Here is a 26,693-nt window from a genome sequence, read left to right on the forward strand (position 1 = left end):
CTGACGTGACACTTGGATGCCTCTCACCTTCCTTAAATGTGCCTGGAGTTGTGTGGCATTCATCATCCGGTTCCGCAGGCCATTGTTCTCAATGAAGCGGTCATCAGTGTGAGATGTGGCCAATAGATGTCCTCTTCTCTGCCTTTCTGTGACTTCCAGTCTCTGTATCTCTGATACAACCTGCTGATGACACACTGTGACACTGTAAGCTCAGGGGCCACTTCCATCTGAGAACATCCTGCTTGAAGCCTCACAATGGCAAGGTACTGTTCATCAATTGTTAGGTGTCGTCTTGGTCTCATGATGTCACAATCTGTGCAGCATGATGAGGAGGACTGTTTAATACCAATTGTAATTAAAGTAGGAAATTTTGGGCCGATTCACGGATCAAACACCAGGTGTGAATATTACCGTTAAGCTGTTGTTAGAGAACAGCAAGTTGTACAAAAAGAACTGAAACACTGAACAGTTGGACATGTGCATCCAGAAGGTTAGAGAAGGTCCCATTAAATTCACCTGTAAAGGACAGAGGGCATTTTAGGTTCATCCTGAAATTTCACCCACAAGCCAAATATCCCACACTTTTTGTGAGTAGTGTATAATGTGTATATTGTATAGACCTAGTGTATGTATATATGGTGTGTGTATACTGTATATATGGTGTATATATGTGTGTATACTGTATATACCTAGTGTATGTATATATGGTGTGTATATAATGTGTGTATACTGTATATATGGTGTATATATGTGTGTATACTGTATATACCTAGTGTATGTATATATATATATGGTGTGTATATAATGTGTGTATACAGCTGGTGTATGTATACTGTATATCCAAGCACTTGCTCTCCCGAATCCTCCCTTTTCTTACGGTAGACTCGGCCCACACTCTTATTGCTGCCTTGATTCATGCTAGTCTTACTCCTGTGATTCGTTACTCACCGCTCTCCCCCCTTCAGTCTGTCCTAAATGCTGCAGCCAGGCCCCTCTATCCGTCGCCCCGCTATACCAGGGGCGGGGAACCTTTTTGCTGACGAGGGCCATTCGGATATTTGTAACATCGTTCGGGGGCCGTACACAATTCTCCCCATTCTCAACTCTAACATTTGACTGCTGTGTGAATCAGGGGTCAGTTACAGAAACGGCACTTCAATTAAAAAAATCTAGAGCGCTGTATTTTTGCAGCATAAAATGACACCTGTTCTGTCCCCACATGAAGGCGAATGAAGGTGTAACTGATAATGACCTTGTGACTGTCCTACCTTCGTATCCAAGCAGTGGAGCAGACCGGACCGGCAGATGCTCAGGTTAGATGGACCCAGACGCAGACATGAGGATGCAATCAAACGTGGGTTTATTTGATCCAAAGCAGTGACATACAGTGATGCAGTAGATGCTGTGATGTGGATGTCTTTGCTGAGGCAACTGCTGAAGCAACTGCTGGTCAAAAACTGATGCCTTCACAAGCCAAGGTGTGAGTCTCTAGTCACAAGGAGTGCAGCACTGAAAATGGCTACAGGAAGTGACAAGAACCAAGGCTGCTAAAACCACGCCCAGCAGAGAAAAACTTTATAGATAAGGAACAAGGCGTGCAGCATACAAATTCCGGCCAGCAGATGGCAGCAGAGAAACAATACGTAGAAACAACATAGTAAAAGGAGATATAATAATACAGTGCATTAATTAAATTTGAAAGAAACAGCACAACACCCCGTCTGAAATTCACTTTGGGGATTTCACTATGACGAATGTCCATAAAATATAAACAACCTGTAAAAAAAACATGTTAGAATGCAAAACATAGATAGTCCTGTTTTCAACTTGGAATGGAGAAGATCTGCGAAGCTAAATACAGTCCTGTTCACCCGTCAGGGACGTTCTCGATGGGTAGTATTAAGATGAGTTCATTGATTGGTCTTGAGAACGTTTTAAGCTCGCCTTTCCTGAAGATCTTCAACTCCACCTTCCGGACCTTACCATCCTTGCTAGGGAAAACCTTTGAAATTAGCCCAACAGGCCAGTCAATCCTTTCGGTTTGTTGCTCTTTCATCAATACAAGGTCTCCTTCCTTCAAGTTTGGTTTGTGGTGTTGCCATTTTCTTCTTCCTTGAAGAACACTGAGGTACTCCTTTCGCCACCTGTTCCAGAAGTAATCTGCTAGATATTGTACACGTTTCCAGTGTTTTTGATAGATGTTCGCATGAGTGAATTCTCCACTAGGAATAAGCGTACTCTCAGTTTTTTGGGTAAGTAGAATAGCCGGAGTCAGAATGGATCAGGATCCATAGACACTGGCACAAGGGGTCTTGAATTGATAATGGCTGAAACTTGAGCGAGGAGAGTAACTAGAGTCTCATGTGTGAGTCTAGACGAGTTTACATCCATCAACATAGAATTTAAGATGTTGCGTGAGATGCCGATCATTCTCTCCCAAGAGCCCCCCATGTGGGAACTATGAGGAGGGTTGAAAATCCAGGTGCAACCCTTTTCCGCCAACTGATCTTGAATGGACTTGGTGTCGATGTTAAGTTCTCTACAGGCTCCAATGAAGTTGCTTCCCTGGTCAGACCTCAATTGTTTTACTGGTCCTCTGATTGCAAAGAACCGTCTTAAGGCATTAATAAGGCTGGATGTGTCCATAGATTCTATCACCTCTATGTGAACTGCTCGCACACTCATGCAAGTAAATAGTACGGCCCAACGCTTACTGTTTGCGTGACCGCCGCGGGTCCTGCGTGCGGATACCATCCATGGCCCAAAGACATCTAGGCCAACATAGGTGAAAGGCGGCTCTGTACATAGTCTATCTGCAGGCAAGTCGGCCATTTGTTGGTGTAGTTGTTTTCCTCTTGCTTTACGACAGTGCACACACTGATGCAGTACTTGGGCCACACGTTTTTTCATACCTATAATCCAAAGGCCTGCAGACTGTAATTTGCCCTCAGTAATTTGCCTGCCTTGGTGTTCGGCCCTTTCGTGGTAGTGACGGATTAGCAAGATGGTGATATGATGTTTGCTGGGAATGATGAGAGGATTTTGTTCTGCAATTCCCAGGTGGGCTTGATTCAAACGACCACCAACTCTCAGCAAGCCAAAATTGTCGATAACTGGATTTAAGTTGGCGAGAGGACTTTTTAAAGGAATCTGCTGTTTGTTGTACAAGCACTTCCATTCTATGTTGAAATTTTCCTGCTGGACGTGACGTATTATGAGGTACTCACTATGAGAGATGTTCTCAGCAGAGAAGGGTTTATGGCAGGCATGCCAACCATGACAATCTTTATCTTGGTGAGTATTATGATAACATCTTGCAATGTGCACTAACCTTGCAATAGTTCTGACGAGTCTCATCCAGCTGGAGAAACGCTCGAAGCGCTGACAACCGAAGCTGGCGGTTTGCTTTGTTCCAGTGACTAACGCACTAACTTCAGCGCGGATTTCTGGATCATTATCCGGATCCTGGATGCTGAAAGCTTCCTGTACACATTCGTCCACCTCTCCAAGCAGAAACTCTGGACCTGTAAGCCAAGTAGAGTTAATAAAAGAACCTATAGACATAGGTCTAGTGGCGTGATCTGCTGGATTAAGTTCGGATGGTACATAGTGCCATTGTTCAGGTTTGGAGGATCTCCTGATTCTCTCTATGCGGTTACTAATGTACACATAAAATCGCTTGGTCCGGTTGTGGATGTAACCCAAAACGACTTTACTGTCGGTGTAATACTGGACTTCAGCTATGTCGACACCCAGTTCTTGTTGTATGAAATCCGCAATCTCCACTGCCAACACAGTCCCACAAAGTTCCAGTCTGGGAATAGTATGATCAGGCTTAGGGGCTAACTTAGCCTTACCAAAGACGAATCCAACGTGATTTTGGTTGTTGGGTTCTGTCACCTTCAGATAGGCAACCGCTGCGATGGCCTCCGTGGAGGCGTCTGAGAACACATGGAGTTCTTTCTTTATGCTAGAGGAAAGTGAGGTTTTAACATAGCATCTCGGGATGTGGATCTCATCCAAGGCACATAAGGATCGCTTCCAGGCTTCCCATTTTTGCTCTTTCTCAGAGGGAAGTGGGGTATCCCAATCCTTGACTGTTTCAGAAAACTGTCTCAGTAGAGATTTACCTTGTATGGTGATGGGCGCTACAAATCCCAGTGGATCAAATAGGCTGTTTACCACTGATAGGACACCTCGTTTTGTAAATGGCTTGTCTGCGCAACTTATCTGAAAACCGAAGGAGTCAGCAGAGAGATCCCATCTGAGGCCCAAGCTCCTCTGCACAGGTGGACTGTCCAGTCCCAAGTTAATGTCCTTGAATCCTGGTGCATGATCACCTGATTCGAAGGCCCTCATAACGGCCAGGCTGTTCGAAGCAATTTTGTGTAGTCTAAGTTTAGCTTGGTACAACATACTTTGAGTCCTTTTGAGCAGATCGATGGCCGCTTCTTCAGTCGGTAGTGATTTGAGTCCATCGTCTACGTAGAAGTCCTTTTCTACAAAGTCTCTGGCGTCTTTACCGTACTCGGATTCTCCCTCTAATGCAGTTCGACGAAGGCCGTAAGTTGCCACGGCAGGTGAAGGGCTGTTTCCAAATACGTGTACCCTCATTCGATACTCTGCCATCTCTGCGTTGGTGTCATTATTCTTGTACCACAGAAACCTGAGGAAATTCCGGTGGTCCTCTCTGACTACGAAACAGTGGAACATCTGTTCAATGTCGGCGGTGATGGCAACAAGCTCCTTTCTGAACCTCATCAGCACTCCAACTAGGTTATTCGTCAGATTAGGACCTGTGAGAAGGACATCATTAAGAGATACACCTTGATGTTTGGCGCTTGAGTCGAAAACAACCCTAATTTGATTAGGTTTCCGTGGGTGATACACTCCAAATGAAGGCAAGTACCAGCACTCGTCGTTCTTCCCTAAGGGCGGAGCTGGTTCTGCATGTTTGTTGCGGAATATTTTGTTGATAAAGGCAACAATGTGTTCTCTCATCTCAGGCTTACTGTTCATGGTACGCTGAAGAGAGTTAAATCTAGACAGAGCTTGTTCCCTATTGTTCGGGAGTCTCACCCTGGTAGCTCGGAAGGGTAATGGAGAAACCCAGTGATTGGTTTCGTCTTTAAGGAACTCATTGTCCATTATCTTGATAAATTCTCTGTCTTCTACTGACAAAGCTACTTTATCATCGTCCTTGCTTGTGTGAAAGATTAATCTTCCCAAGTTGTCGGCAAAGAAGGGAGGAATGTCGTCAGGTGGTTGTATGAGGTCTGGAGGCTTCTCTTTCACCTCGTAGTGATGAGGGCAAGGCTTAATGCAAGTTGTGCGTCCATCTCCACGCACGTACGTTTTGAAAGAGTGGATTCTTGGTTGATCCAAGCATACATTTCCTATGACTACCCATCCCAGGTCCAGTCTCTGGGCGTATGGTGCATAGTCGGGACCATTACACTGTTGACGCACCTTGTGTACCCTTAGATTGTCTCTGCCAAGCAGGAGTAGAATCTCGGCGTTGTTGTCCATAGGTGGGATAACGTTGGCTAGGTGCCTTAGGTGTGGTTGGTGAAATGCAGCTTCCGGGGTAGGAATTTCATCCCTATGGTTGGGTATTTGATCGCATTCGATCAGCGTCGGTAGAGGTATTTCTGTATTCCAACTGACGGAACAAGCGATGAATCCTTGTGCCCTCCTGCCGCTAGTCTCTATGCGACCCGAGCAGGTGTTTAAGATGTAGGGTTCTGACGGTCCCTTTATTCCAAAGGCTTCAAAGAATTTAGGTCCTGCTAGGGAGCGGTTACTTTGGTCATCAATGATGGCATACATTTTTACTGCCTTTTCTGGTAGCCCCTCCGGGTAGACCTTGATTAGGCATATGCGGGCACAACATTTCTCACTCTGGCCCTCCCCACATACGTCCAAGCATGAGCAGGAAACAGCAGTGGCTGTGTTGGCATTATTTTGGGGCTCCCCGCCGTGACTTGGAGCGGGACTGGTGGTGACAGCAGCCGGTGAATCCCTTGTGAGTGGAGTTGGGTGCATAGCTGAGGCGTGTCTTTCACTATGACACTCCTCACACTTGATAATGGATTTACAGTCCTTAGCCATGTGCTCCAATGAAGCGCAGCACCTGAAACATACCCCAAGCTCGGTGAGGACTTTCTTGCGCTCCTGTATGGTTTTGGATCTAAATCCTCTGCATTTGTTTAGTGAGTGTGGTTTTTTATGAATGGGGCATTCACGATTGAAGGCCTTGTCTCCTGATGAGGTAGTGTACTGTTTACCAGTGGGTACTGCAGATGATGGTAGGTTAGTCTTCCTAACATTCACGCTGCTCTTAAAGTCTCTGTGTTTATGCACAATACTTTCATACCTTGATGATGGTGTCACTGAAGCTGTAGTATTGAACTCCAGGAAGTCGAGGCTGGGGTCATTCCTCATCTGGGACTGTTCGTCGATGAACCTACAGAAATGAATAAATGGGGGAAAAGTGACGTCATGCACTCTTTTGTACCTTGAGACGGATGCCGCCCACTTCTCTTGCAGGCTGTATGGTAGCTTCACGACAATTGGGTTCACCCCATGGGCAGTATCCAGGTAGCACAGCCCGGACAGACGAGGATGTCTTTTGGCGAGCTCCAGTTCCATGAGCAAATCACTTAAATCCTGAAGCTTGTGGACATCCTTGAGACTGATCTTGGGAACGTTCTGCAGTCTCCTGAATAGTGCCTTCTCTATTGCTTCTGCACTGCCAAAGGTGCGTTCGAGTCTTTGCCAGGCTGCAGCGAGACCTGCTTCTCCATGTCCCACATAGACAGTTCTAAGGCTCTTGATGCGATTTGTGGAGCCTGGGCCCAGCCAGTTGATCAAGAGGTCGAGCTCCTGCTCTGCAGTTAGGTTGAGGTTGGCGATGGCAGCTTTGAAGGTTGCCTTCCAGGCTCTGTAGCTCTCCGCACGGTCATCAAATTTTGAGAGACTGGTGTTAATTAGCTCTCTGCTCACCATAAACCTGGCAAACTCAGACATATCTGATCTCTCACTGCTTGTTGCCATGACAACTTGTGATGCCCCTGGGGCGTATAGGCTGTGTGGCGTGAAAGGGTAAGATGCTTCCGGGTAGAATGATGTTGCTGCAGGGTTGAGCTGTGGTCTAGCCTCTGTAGATTCTGATGACTGCCGCTTGAGCTGTGGAGGTAGGCCAGGAAACACCTGGTAGCCATCTTGCTGTAATAAATGCCCTTGAGAGGGCGCGCCTGGGCAACTGTTATTGGGTTGCTCAGGTGCTGTGGGTATCGCTGGCACTGTGGGTAGAGCTGGCTTGGAGGTTTCAGTGTTATTGGCTTGGACAGTACTGCACACTGGGGGTGGTGCAGATAACTGTTTCAGTACATAGTCGCTGGTCCGATCAACTGGATCGTCTATCTCCTCTGGTGGTAAACAGACTGGCCCAGATTCAGGTAGATTTGCCCATTACTTACACCTGAGCCGCTCAGCTGAATTTCTCTGCGCTGGAGCAATTTTGCCAAATTGCCACCTGATTCAGGAATCGTTTGTTCATTTAATTTGCTCCTGTTTAAGGCAAAGCTGAGGGCGCAAGGCCGTGCAAGTCAAAGTGGGTGTGCCCCTATGTAAATGAGGAATTTTCGGCTCAGCAGAGGTTTGCTAGCATAATTTCAGGGCAAATCCTGCTCAGCTGCTTGCACTGAGCAAATAAATAGGAGCAGACTTGCGCAGGTTCTTTGCTGAATTTCATCCTGCTTTTTCCTACCCCCCCCCGAGCAAGGAAATTCAGCCCTTTTGCAAGACATGGCACCTCCCAAAGGGACCAAAATAAGGAAGGCCAACTTTGTGGCTGCAGAGATGGACATCCTGATTGCTGCACTCCAGCAGCATAAGGAAGTCCTATATGGTGCCCAGCGGGCAAACACCACCATTGCCCAAAGGAGGGCTATATATGAAGCCATTGCCCTGGACATCAATGCCCTGGGTAATGAAGTGCGTACCTGGGATGACATCCAGAAGAAATTAAATGATATGAGGCGCAGGGTCCGTGAAAAACTGGCTCTTATCAGGAAGCATACCGGTGGCACGGGAGGTGGTCCGCGATGTATGATCCGGCTCAATCAGGAGGAGCAGCTTATTGCACAAACGTTCGTGCAGGAGCAGGTGGAGGGACTTGAAGGGTACGACTCCACTGTTGGGAACTTGGGGACTGGTAAGTTATTTTTCTTTCATATCTGCTGTGCATCATGGGAGGGGGTACAAGTGAACATATGAGAAGTGTGTTGCACCAGCAAAATATGTCGTTTTGGTGTCATCCACAGGTGGTGATGAGGAAGAAGAAGCTGGGCCGTCTTCGGCTGCGGCTCGACCCAGCCCATCCAGACCAGAGCCAGGGGTCCAGTCAGGCCCCATGGACATTCTGGCTATGCTGGTCCAGGAGGAGATCATACCGGGGCCAAGTATGGAGGAGCAAGTGGTATTGGAGGAGGATTCCTTTTTCCTCATCCAGGAGGACTCTGGCTCCCTCCAGGAGGATACCACCATCCCTGTGCAACCCACCACCCCCCCGCCCAGCACGTCATCCCCCTCCAGGGCAAGCCCCTCCCTTGTGGACCCCTCCCCTTCTCCCTCTGTCCGTGGCCGAGCCTCTCCTCCCAGGAAGGCTCTGTCCAAAACGAGGCATATATCCTCCAGCCTCCGTGACGGTCTGCTGGAGGAGCAGGCCCTGCAGACCCGCCATATAGGGGCCATGGTGGGAGAGGTGCGTCGTCTGGCGGACAGCATGGCATCCACCTCCACCTCTATGCAGCATGCCCTCACCCTGCATGAGGACCGGGACAAACATGTGGCACAGAGCCTGGGGGAAATTAGTGGCAACTCTAAGGCCATAGTCACCTGCTTGGTGGCTCTGGAGACCACACCAGCTTTGTTAAGCAGGATGACAGCTGCGGTGGAGGCCAATACCGCTGCTGTGCAGGCCAACACCGCTGCAGTGCAGGAGGAGGCGAGAGTTACCCGCCGGCATCAGCGGGATACCACCACCCGCCAAATGCGGATGTTGGCCCAGACCAACACCATCCTTGCCCGCCTGGCCAACGCCATGGAGGGCATGCAGCCACCACCTGCAAGGAGTGTGGAAGTAGGGGTTGATGCTCCTCCCCCCCCTCCTCCCCCCACCCCTCCATCCCCACCCAATGCCTCCTCCGCACCACGGAGATTGAGGAGCCAGAGCCGGGGCACCCTTGGCCCAAAGAAAAAAACAAAAAAATAATTTTATGTCTACATTTTTTTGCTCAACACAATATGATTTTTTTTATTATTTTTCGATATGCTCAGGGTATGAGATTATTTTTTTTTTATATGCTCAGGATATGAGTTTTTAGATTTATTTGTAGTCCCTACACACGGTGAGGAGTGTATACTACAGTGTGACTGGTGTGTGAATGGGGGGGGGGGGGGTGGCACTCCTGCTGGAAAAGGGGTGTCACCCTCTGCCATGTGAAAGGTGTATGAATGGACAGCAACATAATTGGAGCCTTGACGCGGCGTTGCTGCTCCCTAATACCATGGGGTATTGTTGGGTCTAATCCAATTGGGGGTGCATGTGTCGGGTGTGTGCTAGGGACTACAGTGGTGTACATACATGCATTATACTTGTGACAAGATCAGGGTGTGTTTAATGTGCAAAGAGACGTTCCACAAGACCATTCCGGATTGCTCTTCCCTCAGAAGATCCGGTAGTGTTTCTTGGGGGGGGGGGGGGGGGGGGTTGCGTGGTTCGGGGGTAAGGTCATTGCGTAGCTCAATGTGCATGCCCCTTCTTTGAGCTAAATTGTGGAGAATACTACATGCCCCTACGATTTGGCATACAAAGTTGGGTGAATACAATAGGGTCCCCCCTGATTTATCCAGACATCTGAATCGAGATTTAAGGATGCCAAATGTGCGCTCCACCACCGCACGGGTACGTGCATGGGCTTCGTTATATCTTTCCTCTCCTGGTGTTTGAGGGTTACGAAATGGGGTCATCATGTGAGGTCCCAGGGCATAGGCAGAGTCACCTGGAAGGGAAAAGACAGGAGGATGTTAGTCGTGCATGTGCCCCTTGTGATGTGTGCATCATGGGGGGGGGGGGGGGGCAGTCATACCTGACACCCATGTCACTCACCAATCAGCCAGCTGTCTCCATACATGTTCTGGTCAAACTCGGTTGGGATGGGGCTGTGTCGGTAAATAAAACTGTCATGGCTTGACCCTGGGTGTTTGGCACGGACATGCCATATGAGGCCATGTGCATCCACAATCATCTGCACATTTATCGAATGCCAATGTTTCCTGTTGCAGTAGATATGCTCGAGGTGCCGGGGGGGGGGGGGGGGGGGCGTAGTGCCACATGGGTACAATCTATTGCACCCACAGTGCGTGGAAATCTGGCTAATAAATAAAAATCACTGATTGCCTTCTGCCGCACGTCAGCCGTGGTTGGTTTGATAAATTGTGTGCCCATTCGTCTGAGTATTGCAGGGATCACTTGGTGCACACACCTGCTCATGCTGGATTGGGACATCCCCGCCACCACTCCACCTGTGCGCTGAAATGAGCCAGTTGCCAAAAAATGAAGGGTTGCCACTACCTTCACCAGTGGCTGCACTGCCTGTCCCCGATGGGTCGGGCTGCTGATGTCATCCTGCAGGATTGTTACCAACTCAAGGATGACTTCAGGGCTAAAGCGACACATGCGATACACCTCAGTATCAGTCATCTGAAAAAGGTTGTAGCGCCCTCTGTAAATCCTCTCCCGTGCCCTCCTACGAGTCGGCTCAGTCAATAGAATATCAAGAACCATAGCTGCCCCTGGCATGTTGGTGCACAGATGTGAGGTCCCGAAAATGTGGGTGCTCTGCTTGTTCAGATCGTCTGTCTAGGTGCTGCTGAAGTTGCGCGCTCCTTCAGATGACATTTGGCCATCTTTTGCTAACTTGCCCCTGCTTTTAACAGGAGCAAGTTTGCCCAGGGAAAAAAGCTTGCAAGATGCGCATCACACGCGCATGTTTCTGAATCATCGGCAGTACCTAATTTGCATATTCGCTGAGGGAATTCCATGAAGGCGCAACTTACACCCCGCGCAAAATTGCACGAAAATTGCGCAGGAACAGCTAGGCTGCGTGCGCGGGAAAATGGCCGCATTTCAGGCTTAACTGGTTTACAGAATCAGCCGCAAATTTGCATAGGAGCAAATCAGTACTTGCGTGGCGCAAATCACACTTGTTCCCGCGCAAGTGCTTCTTGAATCTGGGCCACTGAATCAAGGCCTTGGCTCAATGCTTGCTCAAGTAGTCTTACTTTTGCTAATGCAATTTCCTCTTCCCTCTCTGATTCAAGGATCTTTATTCGAGCCTCTGCTTCTGCCCTCTTGGCTTCTACCTCCGCTTCTGCCCTCTTGGCTTCTGCCTCCGCTTCAGCCCTCTTGGCCGCCGCCTCCGCTTCAGCCCTCTTGGCCGCCGCCTCCGCTTCAGCCCTCTTGGCCGCCGCCTCCGCTTCAGCCCTCTTGGCCGCCGCCTCCGCTTCAGCCCTCTTGGCCGCCGCCTCCGCTTCAGCCCTCTTGGCCGCCGCCTCCGCTTCAGCCCTCTTGGCTGCCGCCTCTGCTTCAGCCCTCTTGGCCGCCGCCTCCGCTTCAGCCCTCTTGGCCGCCGCCTCCGCTTCAGCCCTCTTGGCCGCCGCCTCCGCTTCAGCCCTCTTGGCCGCCGCCTCCGCTTCAGCCCTCTTGGCTGCCGCCTCTGCTTCAGCCCTCTTGGCCGCCGCCTCCGCTTCAGCCCTCTTGGCCGCCGCCTCCGCTTCAGCCCTCTTGGCTGCCGCCTCCGCTTCAGCCCTCTTGGCCGCTGTCTGTGCTTCTGCCCTCGCAAGGACTTCTTTTTCGGTGAAGGAACGCCTCACTTTGGATTGCTCTGCATTTATGCGGGCCTCTAGTAATCTGTCGCTCAGGGCGGAGCTTCTAGAGCATGATGATCTGTAGGACCGCGAGGAATGTTTGGATGAATGCGACCTGTGTGATCTAGTTTCTTGCAAATGAGAGATGCGGAGTTCCACTTTATCTTTAGCGTCCAGCACCATGGCGTCTCTTTGTCTGTCTATTGATTCTGCCTTGCACAATTCTGATGGGGCTTCTTCTATATTAGAGTCTTTTAGAAAGGTTATATACCTTGTGGACAGTCTCTTGTATCTTTCATGGGCTGAGTTCAGCCGCCCGACGGCAACTTTTAAACTGGTGGCATCGCCTGAGGAGGACTTAAGTCCTGATATGAGGGAGGAAACTCGTTCCCATAGCTCTTCCAGGTTGTCACATAGCTCATCTTTCCTGGTGTGATAATTTTCCGTGATCTTTATAGTTGGTTTGAGAGAGCGCCTTGGTCGCGTGACTTGGTCTGCTGGAAGTGTGGATTCTACCTCCAGCTCTTCATAATGATCAGTATCAGGTTGCATTTGCTTTGTTTCATCACTGGGGAACTGTACGAGGTCCTTTTCGGCCATTTTGATTTAAGGTGCGCTGTCTCTTTAAGAAAATGAACTTTCGAATTGGGGGCTGAAAATTGCCGTGCGGCTCAGATGAGGCACCCTGATGAGGTTCCTAAAGTATTTTGAGTGAATTGCGGGGTTGAGGGAGGCCCCGCGTGCGTGAACAGTTCCTATATCATGCGAGCAAGGGTTAATATAGGATGTAGAAAGTGTCTTGGTGAGTAGTGGAGGACTTCCAGGCGAGAGTATATCTACTGCGGACACGCCGTGCTTCCCCTGGGGCTTGTGGGACGTGCACTGTTGCCGGGCAGATTTGCTGCGAGTGGGCCTGTTGCAGGGGAGGTTCCTGAGTGTGGCGCTGGGCTCTGAGGGAACCTGTAGCCGGGCATTGGACGTTGAGACGGGTATTTACTGGGGGATAAGGCTTTAAGGCAGTTTTTGACTGTTCTGTCCCCACATGAAGGCGAATGAAGGTGTAACTGATAATGACCTTGTGACTGTCCGACCTTCGTATCCAAGCAGTGGAGCAGACCGGACCGGCAGATGCTCAGGTTAGATGGACCCAGACGTAGACATGAGGATGCAATCACACGGGGGTTTATTTGATCCAGAGCAGTGACATACGTTATACAATACAGGGATGCAGTAGATGCTGTCATGTGGATGTCTTTGCTGAGGCAACTGCTGGTCAAAAACTGATGCCTTCACAAGCCGAGGTGTGAGTCTCCAGTCACAAGGAGTGCAGCACTGAAAATGGCTACAGGAAGTGACAAGGACCAAGGCTGCTAAAACCACGCCCATCCGAGAAAAACTTTATAGACAAGGAACAAGGCGTGCAGCATACGAATTCCGGCCAGCAGATGGCAGCAGAGAAACAATACGTAGAAACAACATAGTAAAAGGAGATATAATAATACAGTGCATTAATTAAATTTGAAAGAAACAGCACAACACCTGCACTCTACATATACATATATATATATATATATATATATTACATATAGTGCAGGCGCCATTTTGACCACACGTAGCAGTCTAATTTTTAAGTTGAGAATGTTATATATTTAGTTCTTTATTTGGCATTAATGGCAGCCAAGCTCATCCCAGGGGGGTCCAGAGGGGTTCACCCAGCTTTCACTCTCCCTGCCTTTGTCCCTTTCTCAGCCTCAGATCTGCCCCCACCTCCATCAGCCTCCTATCAGACCCCCCAGGCTACATCAGCCTCAGATCAGACCCACAGACCCCCCCCCCCAACCTCAGATCAAACCCCATCAGACCCTCCCTAGCCTTAGATCAGCCCCCATCAGCCCCCCCAGCCTCAGATAAGACCTCCAATAGGCCCCCCAGCCTCAGATCAGACCCCAATCAGACCCCCCAGCCTCAGATCAGACCCCAATCAGACCCCCCAGCCTCAGATCAGACCCCAATCAGACCCCCCAGCCTCAGATCAGACCCCAATCAGACCCCCCAGCCTCAGATCAGACCCCAATCAGACCCCCCAGCCTCAGATCAGACCCCAATCAGACCCCCCAGCCTCAGATCATACCCCAATCAGACCCCCCCCCCCCAGCCTCAGATCAGCCTCTATCAGACCCCCTCAGCCTCAGATGAGACCACAATCAGACCCCAGTCTCCGATCAGACCACAATCAGACCCCCAGTCTCCGATCAGTCCACAATCAGACCCCCAGTCTCAGATCTGACCACAATCAGACCCTCGCTAGCCTCAGATCAGACCACCATCAGACCCTCGTTAGCCTCAGATCAGACCACCATCAGACCCTCGCTAGCCTCAGATCAGACCACCATCAGACCCTCGCTAGCCTCAGATCAGACCACCATCAGACCCCCCAGCCTCAGATCAGATCACCATCAGACCCTCCCTAGCCTTAGATCAGCCCCCATCAGCCCCCCAGCCTCAGATAAGACCTCCAATAGGCCCCCCAGCCTCAGATCAGACCCCAATCAGACCCCCCAGCCTCAGATCAGACCACCATCAGACCCCCCCCCCCCCCAGCCTCAGATCAGACCACCATCAGACCCCCTAGCCTCAGATCAGACCACCATCAGACCCCCCAGCCTCAGATCAGACACCATCAGATCCCCCAGCCTGAGATCAGACACCATCAGATCCCCCAGCCTGAGATCAGACACCATCAGATCCCCTAGCCTCAGATAAGACCTCCAATAGGCCCCCAGCCTCAGATCAGACCCCATCAGACTCCCCAGCGTCAGATCAGACCCCCCCTAGCCTCAGATCAGACCACCATCAGACCCCCCCCCAGCCTCAGATCAGACCACCATCAGACCCCCAGCCTCAGATCAGACCCTCAGACATTTAAAATAAATAAATAAATAAATAAACTTACCTCTCCAGCTCCAGACGGCGCTGCCACTTGGCAGATTCACTTACCCTTCCTGGTCTTCCTCCCGCCGCACAGAGTCAGGTCATAGTCCGTGTCTACAGGCACTAGGTCCTGACACTGTACGTGTCAGGACACAGCGTAGGGACGGAAGACGACCAGAGAAGGCGAGTACAGCTAATCCAAGATGGATTTTCTGCGACTGTCGCGCCACAGACTATCATTATAAGAATTGTCGCGCGACATCAATGTTGCGCGACACATGTAGCAGCGCAGTTGTGCCCTATGTGTCATCATGTAGCTGAAGCCTAAAGCTGACCTGCAGCAGAAAAATGGCCGGGTTGTTATTGGAGTTAGAGCCTACAATAACCCAAAAACCGAACCTCGCTCCCCAACCTACTGCAACGTGTACAAAGAAAAGAGCAAGGATTTAACAAGGTGAAAAAATCTCATTTTATTTAATATAAATCACATGATCATTACAGGTGAGACTCAAAAGGGTCAGAACATGGAGACAGGGCCACAAAAGGGTCAGAACATGGAGACGGGGCCACAAAAGGGTAAGAACATGGAGACGGGGCCACAAAAGGGTAAGAACATGGAGACGGGGCCACAAAAGGGTAAGAACATGGAGACGGGGCCACAAAAGGGTAAGAACATGGAGACGGGGCCACAAAAGGGACAGAACATGGAGACGGGGCCACAAAAGGGACAGAACATGGAGACGGGGCCACAAAAGGGACAGAACATGGAGACGGGGCCACAAAAGGGACAGAACATGGAGACGGGGCCACAAAAGGGTCAGAACATGGAGACGGGGCCACAAAAGGGTCAGAACATGGAGACGGGGCCACAAAAGGGTCAGAACATGGAGACGGGGCCACAAAAGGGTCAGAACATGGAGACGGGGCCACAAAAGGGACAGAACATGGAGACGGGGCCACAAAAGGGACAGAACATGGAGACGGGGCCACAAAAGGGTCAGAGCATGGAGACGGGGCCACAAAAGGGACAGAGCATGGAGACAGGGCCACAAAAGGGACAGAACATGGAGACGGGGCCACAAAAGGGTCAGAACATGGAGACGGGCCCACAAAAGGGTCAGAACATGGAGACGGGGCCACAAAAGGGACAGAACATGGAGACGGGGCCACAAAAGGGACAGAACATGGAGACGGGGCCACAAAAGGGACAGAACATGGAGACGGGGCCACAAAAGGGACAGAACATGGAGACGGGGCCACAAAAGGGACAGAACATGGAGACGGGGCCACAAAAGGGTCAGAACATGGAGACGGGGCCACAAAAGGGTCAGAACATGGAGACGGGCCCACAAAAGGGTCAGAACATGGAGACTGGGCCACAAAAGGGACAGAACATGGAGACGGGGCCACAAAAGGGACAGAACATGGAGACGGGGCCACAAAAGGGCTCTACAATGTGGAGAATCACAATGGGGGTAACGTGACCATATACAGCAGGGACCAGACCATTGACAGAAGCTGTGAATATTGGAGTAGCTGCAGGTGCCATTGCTGTTCCCTGGTATTGAACAACTCCCCGACTCTTATTCACAGCGTCCAAGCAATGGGTACTGTAGGGTATAAATGGACAGTGCAATACTACTCCTAAAGATGGCATAATAATAACTGCCCGCCACTAGTCCCACCCTAATCCAGATACCATGTTACCTACCGATGGTGCTGCTGAAAATGGTGACACGGTTTCCCCACTGCTTCAACCTCGACACGTGTTTCGTCAGGAGGTACATCTTTAGGAGTAGTATTGCACCGTCTATTTATACCCTTCAGTACCCATTGCTTGGACGCTGTGAATAAGAGTCGGGGAGTTGTTCAATACCGGGGAACAGCAATTGCACCCGCCACTACTCCGATATTCACAGCTTCTGTCAATGGTCTCTTACCTGCTGTATATGGTCACGTTACCCCCCATTGTGATTCTCCACATTGTAGAGCCCTTTGTGGCCCCGTCTCCATGTTCTGTCCCTTTTATGGCCCCGTCTCCATGTTCTGTCCCTTTTATGGCCCCGTCTCCATGTTCTGTCCCTTTTATGGCCCCGTCTCCATGTTCGGTCCCTTTTGTGGCCCCGTCTCCATGTTCTGTCCCTTTTGTGGCCCAGTCTCCATGTTCTGTCCCTTTTGTGGCCCAGTCTCCATGTTCTGTCCCTTTTGTGGCCCCGTCTCCATGTTCTGTCCCTTTTGTGGCCCCGTCTCCATGTTCTGTCCCTTTTGTGGCCCCGTCTCCATGTTCTGTCCCTTTTGTGGCCCCGTCTCCATGTTCTGTCCCTTTTGTGGCCCCGTCTCCATGTTCTGTCCCTTTTGTGGCCCCGTCTCCATGTTCTGTCCCTTTTGTGGCCCCGTCTCCATGTTCTGTCCCTTTTGTGGCCCCGTCTCCATGTTCTGTCCCTTTTGAGTCTCACCTGTAATGATCATGTGATTTATATTGAATAAAATGAGATTTTTTTACCTTGTTAAATCCTTGCTCTTTTTTTGTACAAGATGGGTTGTTATGGAAACCTGGAGTAAAGCTGTGTGTATGTGGAGACTAAGGGCCTGTGAGCTTCTATTGGCTGATAAGGGTCATGTGACCGTGTGTATGGCAGTTGGGATATGAAGAGAAAGACCTGCTGGCTTCTATTGGCTAATGCAGGTCATTTTTTGGGAATATATCAGGAACGGTACGTCCTAGAGAGCTGAAACCGGGTCTAAAACCTTCCCGGACACCTGATGCACCTGTGTGCCGAATTTGGTGACGATCGGTCCAGTCGTTTGGTTGTGCATAAAGAACAGACAGAACCTCATTGTGCACCGGCATCTCACCGCCACAGTACTCTTTCCCAGATAGTAAGTGATATGTTACCACGTTTAGTAGAAATTGATTGATGAGTTTTTGAGTTACAGAGCAAAATGTGTGCAGCAAAAACAGTCTGAGCAAACAGACTCCATGCAGCTGCTGTGTAGGGGCGGAGGACCCCCACAAGATGTCTCTCCAGGTAGCAGGGGATGTGTACACCAAGTGTTGATGAAATCAATGGCTGCGTTTTTGAGTGATCACGGAACATATACACATATACACATATATATATATATATATATACACACACACACACACACACACACACACACACACATACATATACACACACACACACACACACACACATACATATACATCCACACACATATATACATCCTTTATATATAGATTATGTTACATTACATGGTAATATGTAGTATTATACTATACTGTATGACATGGTGATGTGTAGCATTGTACTTATTGTAATATAATAGAGTATGATGGCCGGGATACACAGCATATAGCGGAACTGGAAATCTGTGTGGGTGATGGGGGTCTCCTGGAGGGCTCCGCTGTGTTATATGCCCCCCTCCTCCCCGTCTGTCTGGAGGATATGCTGGCCATATACCTGCTCATCCCATGTAGTGATCGCTCACATTCTTCTGATCATTAGAACAGATCTGGGAACGGCTCAGCCCCCCCCCCCATTATGCTGCTCCCTGTCATTAGAGACCAATTCCCAGTAATGACAGGTGAGGGGCCCCAACACCACATTCCGGACATTCCCTGCCGGGACAATGCCTGCTGTGTCTCACCATGAAAGAGGCTTTGTCCAGATGTGTACACCTGCCGCACAGTAATACTACTATACACTGTAATACTACTGCACCCTATACACAGTATTACTACTACTACCCCAATGACAGTAATACTACAAACCGGATTCCAAAAAAGTTGGGACACTATACAAATCGTGAATAAATACTGGATGCAATGATGTGGAGGCGCCAACTTCTAATATTTTATTCAGAATAGAACATAAATCACGGAACAAAAGTTTAAACTGAGACAATGTACCATTTTAAGGGAAAAATATGTTGAATCAGAATTTCGTGGTGTCAACAAATCCCCAAAAAGTTGGGACAAGGCCATTTTCCCCGCTGTGTGGCATCTCCCCTTCTTCTTACAACACTCACCAGACGTCTGGGCACCGAGGAGACCAGTTTCTCCAGTTTAGAAATAGGAATGCTCTCCCATTCTTGTCTAATACAGGCCTCTAAGGCCCCTTTCACACGGGCGAGTTTTCCGTGCGGGTGCAATGCGTGCGGTGAACGCACTGCACCCGCACTGAATCCTGACCCATTCATTTCTATGGGGCTGTGCACACGAGCGGTGATTTTCACGCATCACTTATGCGTTGCGTGAAAATCGCAGCATGCTCCTCTTTGTGCGTTTTTCACGTAACGCAGGCCCTATAGAAATGAATGGGGTTGCGTGAAAATCGCATGCATCCGCAAGCAAGTGCGGATGCGGTGCGATTTTCACGCATGGGTTCTAGGTGACAGTCTATTCACTGTATTATTTTCCCTTATAACATGGTTATAAGGGAAAATAATAGCATTCTGAATACAGAATGCTTAGTATAATAGTGCTGGAAGGGTTAAAAATAATAAAAAAGTTAACTCACCTTCTCCTCTTGTTCGCGCAGATGCCGGTCTGTTCTTTAGCTGTGACTGAAGGACCTTTGATGACGTCAGATCACATGCTCTATCACCATGGTGATGGACCATGTGATTGGAGCATGTGATCTGACGTCACCTCAGGTCATTCAGTCCACAGCTAAAGAACAGACCGGGATCTACCCAAACAAGAGGAGAAGGTGAGTTAACTTTTTTATTATTTTTAACCCTTCCAGCACTATTATACTAAGCAGTCTGTATTCAGAATGCTATTATTTTCCCTTATAACCATGTTATAAGGGAAAATAATACAATCTTCAGAACATCAATCCCAGACCCGAACTTCTGTGAAGAAGTTCGGGTCTGGGTACCAAACATGCGTGATTTTTCTCACGCGAGTGCAAAACGCATGACAATGTTTTGCACTCGCGCGGAAAAATCGCACATTTTCCCGCAACGCACCCGCCTCTTATCCGGGCAAAAAACATGACGCCCGTGTGAAAGAGGCCTAACTGTTCCATCGTCTTGGGCCTTCTTTGTTGCACCTTCCTCTTTATGATGCGCCAAATGTTCTCTATAGGTGAAGGTCTGCACTGCAGACCGGCCATTTCAGTCCCCGGATCCTTCTCCTACGCAGCCATGATGTTGTGATTGATGCAGAATGTGGTCTGGCATTATCTTGGTGAGAAATGCAGGGTCTTCCCTGAAAGAGATGACGTCTGGATGGAGCAGATGTTGTTCTAGAACCTGAATATATTTTTCTGCATTGATGGTGCCTTTCCAGACATGCAAGCTGCCCATGCCACACGCACTCATGCCACCCCATACCATCAGAGATGCAGGCTTCTGAACTGAGCGTTGATAACAACTTGGGTTGTCCTTGTCCTCTTTGGTCCGGATGACATGGCGTCCCAGATTTCCAAAAAGAACTTTGAATCGTGACTCGTCTGACCACAGAACAGTCTTCCATTTTGCCACACTCCATTGTAAATGACCCCTGGCCCAGTGAAAACGCCTGAGCTTGCGGATCTTGCTTAGAAATGGCTTCTTCTTTGCACTGTAGAGTTTCAGCTGGCAGCGGCGGATGGCGCGGTGGATTGTGGTCACTGACAATGGTTTCTGGAAGTATTCCTGAGCCCATTCTGGGATTTCCTTTACAGTAGCATTCCTGTTTGTGGTGCAGTGTCGTGTAAGGGCCCGGAGATCACGGGCATCCAGTATGGTTTTACCGCCTTGACCCTTACGCACAGAGATTGTTCCGGATTCTCTGAATCTTCGGATGATGTTATGCACAGTTGATGATGATAGATGCAAAGTCTTTGCAATGTTTCGCTGGGTAACACCTTTCTGATATTGCTCCACTATCTTTCTGCGCAACATTGTGGGAATTGGTGATCCTCTACCCATCGTGGCTTCTGAGAGACACGGCCGCTCTGAGAAGCTCTTTATACCCAATCATGTGGCCAATTGGCCTAATTAGTGGTAATTGGTCTTCCAGCTCTTCGTTATGCTCAAATTTACTTTTTCCAGCCTCTTATTGCTACTTGTCCCAACTTTTTAGGGATTTGATGACACCGTGAAAATTTGAATCAACGTATTTTTCCTTTAAAATGATACATTTACTCGGATTAAACGTTTGATCCGTCATCTACGTTCTATTACAGATAACATACTGACATTTGCCGTCTCCACATCATTGCATCCAGTTTGTATCCACAATTTGTTTAGTGTCCCAACTTTTTGGGAATCCGGTTTGTACTATACACAGTATTACTACTACACCCGATACACGGTTATACTACTGCTACCCTAATGACAGTAATACTACTATACATTGTAATACTACTACTATCCTATACACGGTTATACAACTACTACCTGATACATAGTAATACAACTAATACCTTAGACACAGTAACATTACTACTAACCTATTCACAGTAACACTACTACTACCCTCCTATACACAGTATAACTTCTGCTACTACTACTGCTATATACACATAGTATCACTGCTACTACTACCCTATACAGAGTAACACTACTACTGTTACCCTATACACAGTCACCTTACTACCCTATGCACAGTATTACTACCCTATACACTACTACTTTTACACTATACAAAGTAACCTTACTGCCCAGATATGTTTCCCCCTCACAGTAGGTATACCAGATATGTGCCCCCTCACAGTAGGTATACCAGATATGTGCCCCCTCACAGTAGGTATACCAGATATGTGCCCCCTCACAGTAGTTATACCAGATATGTGCCCCTCACAGTAGGTATACCAGATATGTGCCCCCTCACAGTAGTTATACCAGATATGTGCCCCCTCACAGTAGTTATACCAGATATGTGCCCCCTCACAGTAGTTATACCAGATATGTGCCCCCTCACAGTAGTTATACCAGATATGTGCCCCCTCACAGTAGTTATACCAGATATGTGCCCCTCACAGTAGTTATACCAGATATGTGCCCCCTCACAGTAGTTATACCAGATATGTGCCCCTCACAGTAGTTATACCAGATATGTGCTCCCTCACAGTAATATACCAGATATGTGCCCCTCACAGTAGTTATACCAGATATGTGCCCCTCACAGTAGTTATACCAGATATGTGCCCCTCACAGTAGTTATGCCAGATATGTGCCCCTCACAGTAGTTATACCAGATATGTTTCCCCCTCACAGTAGTTATACCAGATATGTGCCCCTCACAGTAGTTATACCAGATATGTGCCCCCTCACAGTAGTTATACCAGATATGTGCCCCTCACAGTAGTTATACCAGATATGTGCCCCTCACAGTAGTTATACCAGATATGTGCCCCTCACAGTAGTTATACCAGATATGTGCCCCTCACAGTAATATACCAGATATGTGCCCCTCACAGTAGTTATACCAGATATGTGCCCCCTCACAGTAGTTATACCAGATTTGTGCCCCCTCACAGTAGTTATACCAGATTTGTGCCCCCTCACAGTAGTTATACCAGATATATGCCCCTCACAGTAGTTATACCAGATATGTGCCCCTCACAGTAGTTATACCAGATATGTGCCCCCTCACAGTAGTTATATCCAGATATGTGCCCCTCACAGTAGTTATACCAGATTTGTGCCCCCTCACAGTAGTTATACCAGATATATGCCCCTCACAGTAGTTATACCAGATATCTGGTATAACTACTGTGAGGGGCACATATCTGGTATAACTACTGTGAGGGGGCACATATCTAGTATAACTACTGTGAGGGGCACATATGTGCCCCCTCACAGTAGTTATATCCAGATATGTGCCCCCTCACAGTAGTTATATCCAGATATGTGCCCCCTCACAGTAGTTATACCAGATTTGTGCCCCCTCACAGTAGTTATACCAGATATATGCCCCTCACAGTAATATACCAGATATGTGCCCCTCACAGTAGTTATACCAGATATGTGCCCCCTCACAGTAGTTATACCCAGATTTGTGCCCTCTCACAGTAGTTATACCAGATATGTTTTCCCCTCACAGTAGTTATGTCAGATTTGTGCCCTCTCACAGTAGTTATACCAGATATGTTTTCCCCTCACAGTAGTTATGTCAGATATGTGCCCCTCACAGTAGGTATACCAGATATGTGCCCCCTCACAGTAGGTATACCAGATATGTGCCTCTCACAGTAGGTATACCAGATATGTGCCCCCTCACAGTAGGTATACCAGATATGTGCCCCCTCACAGTAGTTATACCAGATATGTGCCCCCTCACAGTAGTTATACCAGATATGTGCCCTCTCACAGTAATATACCCAGATATGTGCCCTCTCACAGTAGTTATGCACAGATATGTGCCCCCTCACAGTAGCTATACCAGATATGTGTTCCCTCACAGTAGTTATACCCAGATATGTGCCCCTCACAGTAGTTATGCACAGATATGTGCCCCCTCACAGTAGTTATGCACAGATATGTGCCCCCTCACAGTAGTTATGCACAGATATGTGCCCCCTCACAGTAGTTATGCACAGATATGTGCCCCCTCACAGTAGTTATACCAGATATGTGCCCCCTCACAGTAGTTATATCCAGATATGTGCCCCTCACAGTAGTTATACCAGATATGTGCCCCTCACAGTAGTTATACCAGATATGTGCCCCCTCACATATGTGCCCCCTCACAGTAGTTATATCCAGATATGTGCCCCCTCACAGTAGTTATACCAGATATGTGCCCCCTCACAGTAGTTATATCCAGATATGTGCCCCCTCACAGTAGTTATACCAGATATGTGCCCCCTCAATGCCTTTGGGAGAATTATCCAATTATCCTGCAGAGCCCCCAGTAGATACAAGTGCACTCCGGAGTAATAGGGGCCCTACAGTGCCTCAAGCAGTAATAACGCCCCTCTATAAGGCGCCCTATTAGACCCCCGGTTGTGTAAATAAACGTGGGGGGAAAAATGGCCATGAAAAATGACCACACTGTCCATTTTTCTTGCCCTTTTTTTTAACCCTTTGTGCATCTATTTTCTATGGCAGTTTGCATCTGGATGAATTTCATTAGATTATCCCAATCCCCAGAGCTGGCATCAAGTCTCGGGGCCACTGCTCCTGGGGGGCTCCAGGGCCGCACTGCCAATAAGGCTAGGTGAGGCGATTGCCTCAGACGCCTGGTCCTGGCGATAAGTGCGGCAGCAGGGCCTTGGGACATGAGCTTCCACTGGGTAATCTCTACCAGGGGCATTGCTAGGTCAAAACATTCGGGGTCTGGGCCCCTGATGTTTTATCCCAGGCCCCGAATATGTCCTGCCTGCCAGATACAACTGTAAGTCCTCAGGATGGCAATACAATTGAATCTAATGCACTGGAAGAGCTGAAGGACCTGTGGTGACATCACAGGTCATGTGATCAGTTCTAAATGCAGTAGCTGAAAAGGACCTGCGATGATGTCACCGTCACGTGACCAGTGCAGGAGAGGACGACTCAGCAGTGAAGGGAGGGAAGTTATTTACATGGGACTGTATGTTGAGGGGTAATGTTATTTATATGGGACTGTATGTTAAGGGTTATTGTTATTTACATGGGACTGCATGTTGGAGGTGTCTGGGGAGGGGGTGATGTTATTTACATGGGACTGTATGGCGGAGGGAGGGAAATAATATTTACATGGGACTGTATGGGGGAGGTGCTGAGGAATCATAATTTCTGAGGACACTAAACGGAGGAATATAACTACAGGGGGCACTGCAGGGGGCAATATAAATACTGGGGCACATCAGGGTGAGCATTATAACAGTAGGGAGCAGTATAAATACTGGGGGCACTGTGGGGGCAGTTTAAATCCAGGGGACATTAGGCGTCTTATTACTACTGGGGGCTCTATAGGAGGGACTTATAGATCTGCATTACTTCTACTAAGAGCACTATGGGGGCCTTATTGCTACTGAGGGGTCTGTAGAGCTTTATTACCACTGGGGGGACAATAGGGGGTCTTATTTCTACTGGGGGCTCTTTGAGGGCATTATTAATACTGGAGGGCTCTTCTACTAATGGGGGCACTCTTGGGGAGCGTTATTACTGTTGGGGCTCTGTAGGGGGGAGTATTACTAATGAGAGCATTCTAGAAGGGAATTACTATTGTTGGGACTATGGGGGAACTCATTTTTCTTCAGGATAGTATTTGGGGTACAGAAAAGGGAGGAAGCTAAGATGTCCGTGTGTCACACTCTGCAGAGACGAGGCGGCTGAGAGAAGTGTCCGGACCGAATGGAGAAGACGATGACAGAAGATCTACATCTGAGGAGACGTCACCTGGAGACCATGGATGTGACAGGTAAGTGCTGCTGTATGGCGAGTACAGTACTAGGTCTTCAGTGCTGGTGTTTGCGGGGGTGCGGGTGGTTGGGGTCGACTTAGAGAATTGGGCAGTATGCACTGGGGCTTGGGCCTCGGATATTTTGAGACCCTAGCAGCGCCCCGGCCTCTACCTTCATCGGTATCACCATCCGGAGGAGCTGACAGCATCTCCCTTCCCCATTCCTGATGATCGGCTACAGGCACTAGACCTGAAGCCTATCACAGGCGGCACGATGACGTCATCGTCGTCACACCGCCTGAGCCGGGCAGCATACAGTGTGGGCACGGGCCAGGAGAGTGGAGGCAAGTATTAGTGGGGGTTCATCATTTGGCACAATACTGGGCGCATTATGGGCAGGAGGAGAGGGGCACTATTGGCACATTTACTGGGGGGACTGTAAAGGGGTATTTTATACGGGCACGCCTTATGGGGGCACTATGTCAACATTAGCTCAACTGGGGGACTAAGAGGGGCATTTTTTGTACTAGAGCTCATCTTAAGGGGGCATTTTATACTGTCACATTATAAGGAGAATTATTACTACTGGGGGGCATTATGGGGGGCATTATGATTGAATAAAAGGTGTATGTATGCAAAAATAGTAAAAACTGCAGCTCTTCCTTTTTTTTTTGATATATCTAATTATAATACATGTGTAATGCCGGAAGGGGGTCCACTGAGATTGTGTAGCCCAAAGGGCCACATGAACCCGGGGCCGGCCTGCCAACCCCTGCAATACACATCATTTCCTCATTAGGGGTCCTCATTGAAAATAATGTCCCATAGTGGCCCCCAGCATAAATTATGCTCCCTATAGTGGCCCCCAGCATTAATGATGTTCCCTATAGTGGCCCCCAGCATAAATGATGTTCCCTATAGTGGCCCCCAGCATAAATGATGTTCCCTATAGTGGCCCCCAGCATAAATGATGTTCCCTATAGTGGCCCCCAGCATAAATGATGTTCCCTATAGTGGCCCCCAGCATCCATAATGTCCCTATAGTGGCCCCCAGCATAAATGATGTTCCCTATAGTGGCCCCCAGCATAAATGATGTTCCCTATAGTGGCCCCCAGCATAAATGATGCTCCCCATAGTGGCCCCCAGCATAAATGATGTTCCCTATAGTGGCCCCCAGCATCCACAATGTCCCATAGTGGCCCCCAGCATCCATAATGTCCCTATAGTGGCCCCCAGCATCCATAATGTCCCATAGTGGCCCCCAGCATCCATAATGTCCCTATAGTGGCCCCCAGCATCCATAATGTCCCTATAGTGGCCCCCAGCATCCATAATGTCCCATAGTGGCCCCCCAGCATCCATAATGTCCCTATAGTGGCCCCCAGCATCCATAATGTCCCATAGTGGCCCCCAGCATCCATAATGTCCCTATAGTGGCCCCCAGCATCCATGATGTCCCATAGTGGCCCCCAGCATCCATAATGTCCCATAGTAGCCCCCATC

General features: G+C 48.9%; 1 protein-coding gene across 1 annotated transcript in view; it reads right to left on the reverse strand.

Annotated features, from left to right (window-relative positions):
• Positions 1-512: 512 nt before the first annotated feature.
• LOC122922561 (forkhead box protein H1-like) overlaps positions 513-26,693 on the reverse strand; it is a gene marked incomplete at its 5' end in the record, with an annotated part of 45,990 nt that continues 19,809 nt past the window's right edge. The window contains 3 exons of the mRNA XM_044273207.1: positions 513-516; positions 3,332-3,524; positions 3,858-3,970. Of these exons, the coding sequence (XP_044129142.1) occupies positions 513-516; positions 3,332-3,524; positions 3,858-3,970 (310 nt within the window). The remainder of the gene's footprint in view (positions 517-3,331; positions 3,525-3,857; positions 3,971-26,693) is intronic.

Source organism: Bufo gargarizans, unplaced genomic scaffold (assembly GCF_014858855.1).
Source record: "Bufo gargarizans isolate SCDJY-AF-19 unplaced genomic scaffold, ASM1485885v1 fragScaff_scaffold_474_pilon, whole genome shotgun sequence".
NCBI lineage: Eukaryota > Metazoa > Chordata > Amphibia > Anura > Bufonidae > Bufo > Bufo gargarizans.